Source organism: Ornithodoros turicata, chromosome 2 (assembly GCF_037126465.1).
Source record: "Ornithodoros turicata isolate Travis chromosome 2, ASM3712646v1, whole genome shotgun sequence".
Taxonomy (NCBI): Eukaryota; Metazoa; Arthropoda; class Arachnida; order Ixodida; family Argasidae; genus Ornithodoros; species Ornithodoros turicata.
The window spans coordinates 32,194,520-32,206,718 of NC_088202.1; the positions used below are offsets into that span (position 1 = coordinate 32,194,520).

Consider the following 12,199-nt stretch of genomic DNA (forward strand, 5'->3'; position numbering starts at 1 on the left):
GAATTGCTGTTACCTCCTTTTAGTGACTTCCTTTGAATGTTCCGAGAGCATCCAGTTTCGTGACGACTGCGTTCAACTGTATTAGCTACGTGCAATCGAGGGTGAAATGAGGCTTCTTATACATTTGTCGAATGTGAAATAGACTTCCTAGATACCGTAGCACTGCAGGTAGCATTATCGGTTGTAATCGTATACAACGGTCCCTATTTGCTTCCGCCACCTTCAAACACGACTTCACTCGTCTCAGTCGGTACATCTACGAAAATCGAGCACTACGACACAGAAGACTGTCATTAAATTGTATTTGTATCAATAAGCAATTTTAACTTGATCTGATTCGTCATTCATATTCATAACAGTTCCACCCGCAGAAGGCTCCGCCGAAGCGCACGAGGACTGGACTGCAGGTGAAGATATCATGGTGGGGTGTCCACCTGACTACACATCACCGGTAGGCGGTCGAACCTCCTGCTTTGTTGTAGGGATCATGCTCTCCCCCAGAGCTGCTCCAGAGGACTGTGCCTGGTGCACTTGATTGGTACCACCAGAGGAGCCCGGGACGCCTGATGGATACTCTTTGATGCTGCCCGAAGCTGATTCGGTTGAGGACTCTACTACAACCTGACGGATGTCGTTCCCACCCTTGTTTGGGGACATATACTCACTTGTGACTGGCATTCCATCTGCTGTCGAGGCGACAACGCCATCGTTCTCGTTAGGCAAGGCGACTTGTCGCATAGTGCTTCTCTCTTGCGGATCAACGGGAACTATAGAAGTATCTGGGATTTCGAAGGCGGCTACCCTCGTGTGATCAATCCTTGCTGGTGAGCGTGGCGTAGCAACGCCAGAACGTGACATCAGGCGAGGACTGTGGTATTGGCTAACAAGGACTTTAGGCAGGTTCATTTGAGACCAGGTGCTGGTGGTATTTTGCATCTCGTTTCTTATCTCCTTGGCCCCATCACTGGAGGTTGAACCATCAATGGAAACGGGAGGTAAGTACTCGATGCTCGGACGGTACAACAAAGTTAGAGCTGGACGTTCCTCCTCTTGAATACTTGGACGTTCCTCCTCAGTTTTGTCCGAATTTTTGAGGGCAGAAGAAATCTGATGCTCTGATCTGACATCTGAACTTGATGCTCTAGTCGCAGAGGATTCTAGCTTCACTTCTTTCTGTGCTGAGATTGAGTCCCTGCGAGCAGTAATCTCGCGTATCGATTTGACGAGCTGGTTGATAGATTCGGAAACCGCAATTTCTCTTGGGACCCCTTTGTTCTCTGTTATCCTCATAGCAACATCTGAGAGTAATCCTTCTAGTTGTGCTGGTAGTGATGGCACAGTACTTCCCTCTCTAACATTTTCCTCCAGTACTGCAAGTTCATGAGCCCGAGGTACGTCAGCATGGTCATCCCCAGGTGAGCTGGCTGACTTCACTTGAATTTGTTCCCCTTCAGTTTGATTAACATCTGTTTCACTGGTCAAGTTGAAATTAGATTCGGGTCTTTCCTGTACTAATTTTGCTTGCTGAAGAGTGTCTAGCGCAGGATATAGTAGTTCCCTCTCTGTTGGTAGAATAAGTTGTTCTGTAACAGGAACGAGAGCTCTCTCAGACAAGCTGTCTTTTCGCACAGGAAAAGGTGCTTCTAGACCCTCTGTTCTGGGTAGAATTTGTTGCTCAGCGATTTCTATTTCGTTCAAAGTACTGACGCTGTCGTCCTTCTCTAGAGGAGCGGTGGAGCGTGTTTGGGATAGCAGCGTTTGAATAGGGGATTCAGCGATGTGGAGCGGCTCCCTCAGTACTATTGCAGTGTCTTCGTCTTCTAGCAAAAGCTCCAGCGACTCCATATAGGGCAATATAAACTGATGTTCATGCGAGTAGTCGCCGCTGCGGTTTCGCCCATGGGGGACTGGCTCATCTTGTCTCACGAAATCGTCGGACAATGCAGCATTGGACGGCTTCTGGCGTATCTCTGAGCTCTGCGGTTCCTCGGATATAACGGGTTGTGTTGGAATTGAGGACAGTTTGGTCGATGACGCGCCCAATATACTCGTTCGTCTATCTCTGCTTTGTAAATTGGTAGGTGCTGCAGATGATTCCAACTGTTGCAAGGCTTCACTAGACATGTCCATTATTTGTCGCGTATGTTGGGACACCTCTTCGATGGCTCTTGGAGCAGACAGTTCGCGCAGAGAAGTGTCATCTAGAGCGTTTATCGCGACGTGTGGGTAAACCTCCAATGACTTTTGACGCGGTGACGGGTATTCAACTACCTCGTATGATTCGCGAAGTTCCATTGAATCAGCAGTCTCTCTCGGCGCCACTTCCCCCAACTGTAGACGTGGTGTAACGTTCACATGTTGCAGTTCTACCAGCTTTCTCTTTATATCAGAGTGTTGTTGGATGGCTGTTTCGACAGGTTGCTTGTCGTGCGCATTGGCTTGATCTCCCTTCGTGTCCGGAACGCTCGTCCGCTTTGCTGCTATCGGAGTGGTTGGCGGAAAAAATTCAATACTAAGCCGCTCTTGGAACGATAGGTAATTGAGCCCAGGGTCCAAAGTACTAAGAGAACTTGCCCTGCTCCGAGGAGATGTGCGGGGTGGCGTCAGCTGCTTGTTATCTGCCTCTGTGTCACGTTGTTGAGTGGAAACTTCTTCGGTTGTGGATGCAGAGATGGATGTCTCGGCATTAGGTGGTGGTGCTTTTGCTAGTGTTGTGTCATCCAGGCTGAACGGTTCGGTGGAGCCACGGTTGTCAGCTTTCCTTTCAAATGATATTCCATTGGTGAGGTCTAACGGTCTCAAAGGGCTCTTTGGCGTCCCTTTTGTTGCACCAAAGGGTGGTATAGGTAAGACGAGTCTTTCGTTTGTGATCCTTCTTGGTGTAATGAATTCCACTGTCGGTTTTTCCGAGGTACTTCCAGGAGGACTCTCGTCTTCCCATTTTTCTGTTTTAAGGTGAGAAGCCTTCACTGGTGATAGCAATTCTCTGTCAGAAAAAGAGTCTGGCTTTCGGAGAGAGCCACTGGTTGAAATATCAGGTGCAGCTTGCTTCGTAGCAGTTTGCTTGCGATCGAAGTAAGCCACTCTCTCCGTAACGGGTACTGACAGTTCCCTTGAACCCGACTGCCTGACGTCGAGCGATTGCGGTTCCCATTCCTTCAGAGCGGTAGGCGGAGCTTTGTATTGTGGTGGTGGTCGTCTGCACGGAAACTTAGATGAGTCATCGATATGCCCGTGAATCCTTTCAACATTCATCTGTGCCGTTGGTGTAGACCAACTGCTCCTTGGCTCTTCAGGTAAGACTGCTGGTGCAGTGGGCGAACGGGACTGAAGCAATAAACTACTCTGGTTGTTCTCATCTTTACGTTGCTGCGGTACCTCTTCACCCGATTGCTTTCTATCATGACCAGTTTTCTCCGTAATTTCACCTTTGCAGACAATGTACTCGCCACGGCTGTCTTTCCTAGAAGGAGGTGTCTGTATCCCTGGGAGTGGACTCTTTTCAGTCGGAATTCCTTCACTCGTCGCAAATAGTGAGCTGCCATTTGTGTGCCGCACCTGTTCTAGCAATGGAGTCATCGTCATTTTTCCTCCTGATGGAGCATCGCTCTTCGGGGTTGCGGCACCAGAGTACGCTCTTGGAATTTCTCGCCTAACCCGTGCTTTCCCACTGAGTTCTTTAGTCGCGATCGGCGTTGGAGTCTGCCCAGTCTCGACCGGCGTAGAAGCTTGTTCGCTAGACATCTGGATGGATGTCTCTTCTGATGCTGATCCTTGCGCGGAAGGTTGGCTCGACGAGTATGTTGAATACGTCGAAATCGGGTCATATGGAGGAATCATGATCAAGCTTGGTGGACGTAGAGTAGACAAGGGAACATCGCGAGCCAGCTGTTGGGGCGATGGTTCAGGTTGAAGCACTCTCAGCTGTGTTGGCGTAGTCTCGGCCTCAGGCGTCACTGAAGATGAACCATGAGACGTTGATGTGCCGAGAGTGTTACACGTTCCAGAAGCGAGCGCAGTTGAGCTCTGAGGACGGTGTGTTGTGGCTTCAGCTATTACCTGTCGGTGGCATATAGTGACGCCGGAAGCGGAAGTAGCGTGTAAAAGCGTTTCTCGAGATGAACTAATGAAGATGGCGTCCATCTTTTCGGGAACGTCTACTTGCTTCAACCGTTTGTAAGATGGCTCTTCACCTGTTGGAGAATCGATTGTCTCTCTCGAAGAAATTCTATATATCTGGCGCCCAGATCGATCAAAATAGGGATGGTATGGGTCAGTGAGACGTCTGTGACCTGCTTGTTTGTTCGCGTTAGTGGCTGCTACTTGTGTCACACGTGCACTGGTGTCTCCCCGAGCACTGCTCGTTGCTGGAGCTGGGACGTCGACGGTGTTGGAATCGACAAGTCTTTCATTCTGTTGAGAGAAGTACCGGGAATGAGTCCTGCAGCGTTACACAAGACATACAAAGATCTTGAGCGCTTGCGGTGCTTCATTAATAATAGGGTAAGGTGGGGCAAGATGAGACACGGGGTCAAGAAGAGACATTTTGCTCAACGGCGCCTGTCTCAGAGACGCGTTGCTCCATGCGCTTGAACATTTACTCGTATATGGCGTAGGTGTCCGGTTTATTGCATTTGAGAATTGTCCCGATTGGTGTACGCGTTGAAGAGAAAAAATAGTTACCGTAATTTCACGCGTATAAGCCGCACCGTAGATAAGGCGCAGGACCCGTTTTTAGGACAGTTTTGAAAATTTTCTGGCAGATAAGCCGCGGGCAATACGACGCGACTGATTTGTGCTACAAGGGAGACCATAGAGAAGGCCATAAACCCTGTGGTTCATACTCCGGAGTCGGCACGGTGCATAAGAAGGGGTTCAGTTCTAGTGTTCTACCCAGGTCGGATTGTGCCCTTGTTGCGCGTTTTTCATGGATCGCTGGGTCAGTGGTCTTCCAGAAGACACCAGGAAGGTGAATCTACTCGAATGTGGACGCGCCCCCGCTACGTACTATTCGTGCATCTCGCGATTTTCTGTAGTCAGTTTTCTTTTCATCTGTGCATGCAGCAGCGTTTCGCAGGCTTATTCCGTCAATGTCCACACCCTATTTTTTATTTATTCATCTAGCTATATGCAAAATATGGGCATTCTTGGATATCCGGAGTTGAACAGAAAAATAAATGCATCCGATGATATGCACGGGGCAAGACGTGACAATTGAATGCAATTTAAATTTAATGCGATTTAAATTTAATGCAATTTAGAAAGGTATAAGTCAACTAAGGTGGCTCTCAGATATTTCTGTTTTGCATTTTGCTTAATATTTTCCAGCAAAGCAGAAGCCCACGCAAACGCGGGCTACCAGCCACACATGAGACTGGCGGTACGTTGTTTCCAAAGGACGCTGGAGCAAAAAAGAACGGCGTTCCGTGTGGTTTTATTGCACATCATGTGGACGGTAGGCTCAAGCGAACAGTGTAGGAGCCCACGGGCTCTACTTCGTCTGCTTGGATTGCGAAAACCAACTTGTATAGCCCCATGCGATGGCTCTCTTGCCCCGAGGGTTGGGACACGATTTTAAACTGGTTGCGTCCGTTCTGCATTTACAGGCCAGAAGCTCTAGGCCCCTGAGAATGTGTCAATGACTATTTTTTAAACATCAAAAATAAAAATTTCATATTTCTGTCTCCTGTTGCCCCACCTCACACTACGTTATTATTGCTGTCATCACTTGTAAAGTATACTTTAGAAAACATTAAAGAGGTTGCGACAGGTCATCCCAGACTATCTCAGGTCAACGTAAAAGACGGTTCTTTGCATCGATATGAACCTGCAGTGAAAGTTTCACAGCAAAGAGGGTAATAGAAGCGGAGAAAATGGGCCCCGAAACTGTGATTTAAAAGTAAAAGATGAAGTGGATGACTCGAGAGCCCAAAATCCGGACCTGTACAATAGTTTGCCGTATCTTCGTGACGAAAGGCGATCCCGAAAGTGATGCCATTCGTGTTCTTCTGCCATGCCTCGTGATTTCACAAATCAACCACTATCGTGCAATACACGTGCGCACATTCACATGAGACTGAATACGTTGTTGGTGAACCTCTTGTTAGACGGACGTACCATGTTATACCGTTACCGGTGCCCCTTGTCTCGTTCTCGAAAAGAGTGCGCCATACATAACGTGGCCGTCTCACCCCCGTTACTTCATTAGAAACATGTCTGTACATGTGTACTCCCTTTTTCGTTTCACGCGTTCTGTGTAGTCCGGGGTTGTCTTGATTGCTTTGTAATTTCGTTCTTTTTCGTAATCTCGACTAAGACATTTAAATTAATACATCGATTAATGTATGCAAGCATTGCTTTGCACGACACCATGATAGCATAGACTGTTACCACCTTTTCTAAAGAACCGCGTTGATGGCGCCACTGCCGGTATGTCCTGATCGGTGCTTTACGCTCCGGTTTAGTGTTGCGCAGTACGACCGACTCAAATCTGACAAAGGCGGTCTGTTGCGGCGTCGCGGAGAAGACACAGGGAGCGGCGTCGCTGTCATGAATCAAGAATTCACAACAAGATGAACAACTTCCAGCGCCGTCGGATTTGCATAGCGGTGACAAGAAAATAGGATTCATGAAGCAGCATCACTTTATGTTTGACGAGTAGGAGGCAATGACATGATAATCAAGCGATTGTGCGCAAATATGTGACAGTTGTTCGTTGTTGGGAATAGGCTATGTCGATAGGCGTGTTTTGCAAGTTCGAACTTTGTTGCAGTGTGCCAGGAAGTGCTACGCAACGGACTCAGTACGCTCAGTGCATGTAAATGCGTCAACCTGCCGATTGTGTCAGTATAATGACTCAAATAAACATCTCTACATTACGACATTTTTCAGTTGTTTTAGAATCACTGAATAACTTTACGGCACGCATGAAAGCTAGCAAAAAAGTAGGGGTAGCGGTACAGGCCAGTATGGAAAGCAGAAGACAGCAAGAGCCAGAACCGGTCAGGCTGCCAGCCGGACGCAAAGACTTCTGAATGGAGGATTGAGGGAGCAATCGCTGCATTCTCATTGGTCGTGTTCCCAGTGTTGTGTGAATTTTCCTATACTATAGGCTCTATGGGGTGTTGCGGAGAGCTGGCTCAGTCTTCTCGCGACAATATTCGTCGCGCGACGCGAAAATCGAGCTAGTTGTCGCTCCATGTGGTTCACACTTAAACGGTTCAGCCTTGAGAAAGGGGGTAAAGCCGTTTTCCCCTAACCCAAGCATGGTACGATGGTTCGATTACTCTGCATATGAATCATGCTGCTGACTATGTAATGTAGTTTTGGTACTCTCGTCATGGACTCAGCGTTGAGCTGGTGTTCGCGTCATCACTGCAGTGCGCAAGCGAAACAAATACCCGCCCACCGCGTCCACCGGACACTATCGCCGCCACGCACAAGCTCCGCCGTGCAAGACGGCTGCTTTCATGACTGCAGCATAGCCGGCACAAAGAAAATGAGAATTTTGGTGTTCGTGGAGATGTTCTTCCCAGAATTTCGCTTAACATTCATTTGCTCAGAACGCACTGGCTTATTGGGATAACATCTGCAAAACAGTTCTACCGTACGATATGTAGCTTCCAGTGACGGTCGCTTGAATGCATGGTGGGTAACTGTTCTAAGGCTGGAGCAAACAAACTGACAAACACAGCACAAGCCTCAATGTGCCTAGGAACGTGAAGAAATATTGAAATATGGCAGTCGTCGAAAATGTTGCTGGCTTGCTTTTTCGATGACTTCCTTATTTCAATCAGCTCTGTTTTCTAAATGCCCGTTCTCACGTGCTTTTTGTTCCCTTATCACACCATTAGTTTGCAATTGCACTTGTCATTAAAATACAAGCACTCATTCTGTAGTGGCTTCAGAGGAGGTATGGTCATTGACAGCGACGCGGTACAGGCAAGGCAAGTGTTGGGCCGCCACAATGTGAGGCAGCTATCCTGGTAGATGACGTTGCCCGGCGGGCTCCCGGTAGCGATGTACTAGAACTCTGTTATTATCCCAGGACAATGTTCAGGCTGAGCTTGTGTTTAGAATCTCAACATCTCCGAAGCTCTAACTGCTCATGACAAGGAAGATAGTCGACCAGTCATCGCCGGTCTGGGAAGTGAATTGGAGGGGTAAAAATCAACGTTACCTGGAATTTGGAAACCAAGCGCGGGTTGCTACAGTGATGCTGCCAGGAGTGTAACGAATTATGTGTGCAGCCTTCAATCCTCGGGTAGCCGTAGTCCTTATTGGAAAGGTCGATGTAAGTGTACGTCTGAGATGGATTTCTGCAATCACGAACGGGTTGGAGCCGCCTGTATTTCGGCTTCGATGTGGGCAGTCGGAAGATCAACACACATAGCAGGAGTAAGAGCAGAATAGTAATAACTATTCCGATCAGCAGAGGCCAGTCCACAGGAGGTTTGCTCTGGAATAATGAAACGATCATAAAGCACTGAAGCCCCGAGAACATGGCTCAAGGAACGAATAACAATGAGAAATAAGACATGGCGTAGGAGATACTGTGATCAAGATGGATGTCAAGAACATACGGAAAGTTTGGACGGCACTCGTTATAACCTACCTTGACACACATATCCACATAATATTACTCGTGGTTTACCTGGTGCCTTTCGCCATCTATGTCCTCAAAGACGACCGCTGTGTCCCTTCTCCTGATGCTCTTGCCCGTTCCCAAGTTCCACAAGACGGTGGTTGCGTTGGATCCAGCAGCTCCGAGTGCAACGACCTCGGAGACGATGGCATCCATGCAGACTAGGACCGCGGCGATACAACGCCACCGGCGGTCCCCCATCACCGGTGACCTTCCGACTGACGCCCTGGCTACCAATGCGTGAGACGCTTGCTCTATCATTGGAACGTGTCACTGAAATTTGTGCTAGAGCACGAGGCACAAGGACTAATAGCGCTTCTTCTTTGTCTTGTCTCATGGTATCGGTAGCACGAACTCGGCCACATGATGGTACTTCGAGAAGAAAATGTCGCACTAGGTGGTATGGTACGAACTCTTTATCGATAAATAAACTACATATTATTATTATGTACCGCGAAACCGTCTCTCTCGCTCTCTGTCTCTCTTTCTCGCAGCGACAGTACGACTCTTTTGCGGAAGAATAAAGCCGCTATGAGGATGGCGTGGGTTCCATTTTGTTAGCTGCTGAAAGGCTATGTCTGTGCTGTAGCTATGAAAGACTATGCTTTAGCCTGTCTCTTTCATTCCTAAAATAGAGAGTTTGTATATTGCGGATGTGATTTCTATTATTAGGGCTGAACTTGGAAAGAAAAATTCTTACCACAAAAAAAAAATAATAATAATAACAACTTAGACCGGACCGCAGTCTCGTGAAGGTTCCATTCTACGGGGCGAAAAGTCATACCACTGTACTGTAGCTGAGTTTTAGTGCACTGCATGGTACCTCGTGTGTGTACGTAAAGGATAGCGTTGGTGGTTGTGCGCACGCGTAAAACATAGCGCGTAGAACCATCACGCTGTGTTTTACGTCCGTAAACGAGATAGCGTACGATGCACTAAAACGAACTATTGTCGCTTACCGTAGCCGAGCTGCCCATGCTTGTCCAGTCGTGGCGGCCAGCCGGAAGCTTTCGCGGTAACTACGCTCAACAACAGCCATCTGCAGCATGACTGATACTTTACCTAAGAAGCAATATGGCGTATTCAATTACGACACCAACAACTTTATTTTAAGATGCTGAACGGGGAGTTTCATCGCCAGAGGCGATACCCTACTCCATAGCTGGTGGTGATGTGGGGAATGAAATAATAAACCCCTTCACAATAAGGATCGAAGTCCGATTGTGCCCAGAAAGGTCAAAGGAGCTTTAAGCGCAGAACGTTGGTTGGCTGGATTCGGCCGGGGACCAAGCAATTTTGATAGCGAGAATCTACCTCTACCTTACGCGACTTGGAATGAACCTTTCGCCCGAAAAGTGCGTCGAGTTCCCTTTCATTCACAGGGCTATGAGTAATTTCCCTCTTTGGGTGGGTGCAAAGAAGCTCGAGCCTGTGCATTCCCATCGCTTCCTTGGTGTGGTCCTGAACTCGAGCCCGCGCTGGGCTCGCCATATTAAGCACCTTGAAACCAAAGTGCAGCGATGGCATCCTGCAATTCAACATCTTTCTGGCTTAGGCTAGAGCTGTGATCAACGCTCCCTTCGAGCCGTACACGCGGCTTTGATGAGGGCGACTGTGCTTTACAGCCTTCCAGTCTAGCATAGGGTTTCTACAACATCGTTAGATACCCTTCGGACCCAGTTTGCCCGGAGTCTTCGTCGCTGCCGTGGAGTTCCAAGAATGGCTGAAATACAGCAAGCCCTAGCTGAAGCTGCCGAACTCCCGGTGGAGGTCCTGCGTGAGCGGGAAACGGCTCGACACTTTCTACGAGGGGTGTTTAAATCAAACCGGGACTTTCTGTCTCCTGAGTGTACAAATGGCTCGCGCTACTCCGCCTGTACGCTCATTTTACTTTTGCGAAAAATGAAAAGTCCCGGTTTGACTTGAACACCCCTCGTACGTTTGCGTGCGCACGTTCCCCGTCACCCACTCCCCAGGAAAATTCGATACCGTCCTGAAAGTGATTTCCACCGCGTAGCGCAGAGGACATGCCAGACTCTCAATGGCTTCACACCTAAGACCGTCACATCGCCGAACGTCCCCTGGTCTCTGCCTGTGCCACCCACCTTCGCACGTCTTCCTGACCTCCAGGACCGCAGAGATCAAGTTCCCCCTCAAGACCTTCGAGCCCATTTTATGCTCTCGTAGACGCGAAGTTTTCTACCTCTACCGCCGCATGCACCGATGGCGCATCTCGAAATGGCAAGTCCGCGTCGGCATTCGTCGTCCCCTCCGAAGGCGTATATAGTTGAAGGACGTCTTCTTTGGCATCATACCTCATCCACAGCTGCGGAACTCTACGCCATACTTTTCTCTCTGCAGCACATCGTTCACTTTACCCAACGGAATTGTGTGGTCTTCACTGACTCAATATCTGCACTGCAAGCAATTGAAAATTCTGGCATACGAGGCTCCTCCGCACCGTTGGTTATGGATGTGTTAATGGCTTACAAACTTGTCTACGAAGCAGGGCACGGGTTCGTTCTCCAATGGGTTCCAGTCCATTGCGGTGTCGAAGGCAATGAACAGGCTGACAGCGCCGCCGAAGCAACTCTCTCCTCTCGGAGACGGACGCGTATTACACTGCTGAGAGGAGACCGTCGGTCCATACTTCAACGCCTCGTGACTCCTCTGGCTACCCGCCCACGGACCACTGACATTCTCCCCCCCCCCCCCCCCCCCGCCATGCTGAGTAGAGTTGACCCAGCGCTCACTTTCCGCATGCCGGCACATATCTCTCGTCAAGATGCAGCATTAGTTCATCGAGTGCGCCTCGACGTGGCCTTCACAGCACAGTGGCACTACCGCTTGAGACAAGTTGCCTCTCCCTACTGCAGCCACTGCGGTGCTATTGCAGATCTCGACACATTCTTCTCTATTGCCCACACAACCAACCTTCCCGATCCGTACTCTCCGCATCCCTCAACGAGCTAGACTCCCGCCTCCTTTCTCTCACAAAATTGCTTGGTCCCTGGCCACATCCAGCACACCACCGCTCTGCCCTCAAGGCTTTCTTCACCTTTCTGGACACCATAGGACTTCGATCCTTATTGTGAAAGGGCTAATTATTTCATTCCCCGCATCACCTCCAGCAATGGGGTAGAGTATCGCCTCGGCGATAAAACTCCCCACCCATCATCACGCAATGAAGTTGTTGTTGTTGTTTGATAGCGAGAAGAGGCGAGAGTACAGCTAAGAGACCCGGAGAGTGCGGTTCGGGAAGGTTTTTAGTGTGAGCAATGAAGAAGAATGTGCTCCAGATCCTCTAGAGCACCAGAGTGACAGCATCTGGGATAGTCAACTTGTAGTCACTTGATAGTCAACTCAAGCGGTAACGTCACTGAGCTATGAAAGACACATCGAGTCGCATTCGATGAATTTGTGCAGCATCTTGACGAGAGGTGTTTCGTGGCATGCAGAAAGCGAACGTTGGACGAACTCTGCTCAGCGTAGACCGAAGGGAGCATCGGTTGTCCATTGGCGGGAAGCCAGGAGTGTCACGAGGCGTCGCAGAAT

At 49.0% G+C, this 12,199-nt stretch overlaps 1 protein-coding gene across 1 annotated transcript; it reads right to left on the minus strand.

The window, feature by feature from the left end:
- Positions 1-283: 283 nt before the first annotated feature.
- LOC135383313 (uncharacterized) lies at positions 284-8,940 on the minus strand. The gene is made up of 3 exons (XM_064612827.1): positions 8,654-8,940; positions 8,180-8,458; positions 284-4,413 (listed from the first exon to the last, which is right to left on the minus strand). The coding sequence occupies exons 1-3, from the start codon at positions 8,903-8,905 to the stop codon at positions 439-441; spliced, it is 4,506 nt and encodes a 1,501-aa protein (XP_064468897.1). The 5' UTR covers positions 8,906-8,940; the 3' UTR covers positions 284-438.
- Between the last annotated feature and the right edge of the window lie 3,259 nt (positions 8,941-12,199).

Excerpts from the sequence above, each read along its gene's own strand:
- LOC135383313 (XM_064612827.1), bottom strand. The coding sequence starts at position 8,905 with ATGATAGAGCAAGCGTCTCACGCATTGGTAGCCAGGGCGTCAGTCGGA. Across the intron at positions 8,459-8,653 it reads TAGATGGCGAAAGGCACCAG|AGCAAACCTCCTGTGGACTG; the intron begins GTAAACCACGAG and ends TCATTATTCCAG. Across the intron at positions 4,414-8,179 it reads GCTTGGTTTCCAAATTCCAG|AATGAAAGACTTGTCGATTC; the intron begins GTAACGTTGATT and ends TTCTCTCAACAG.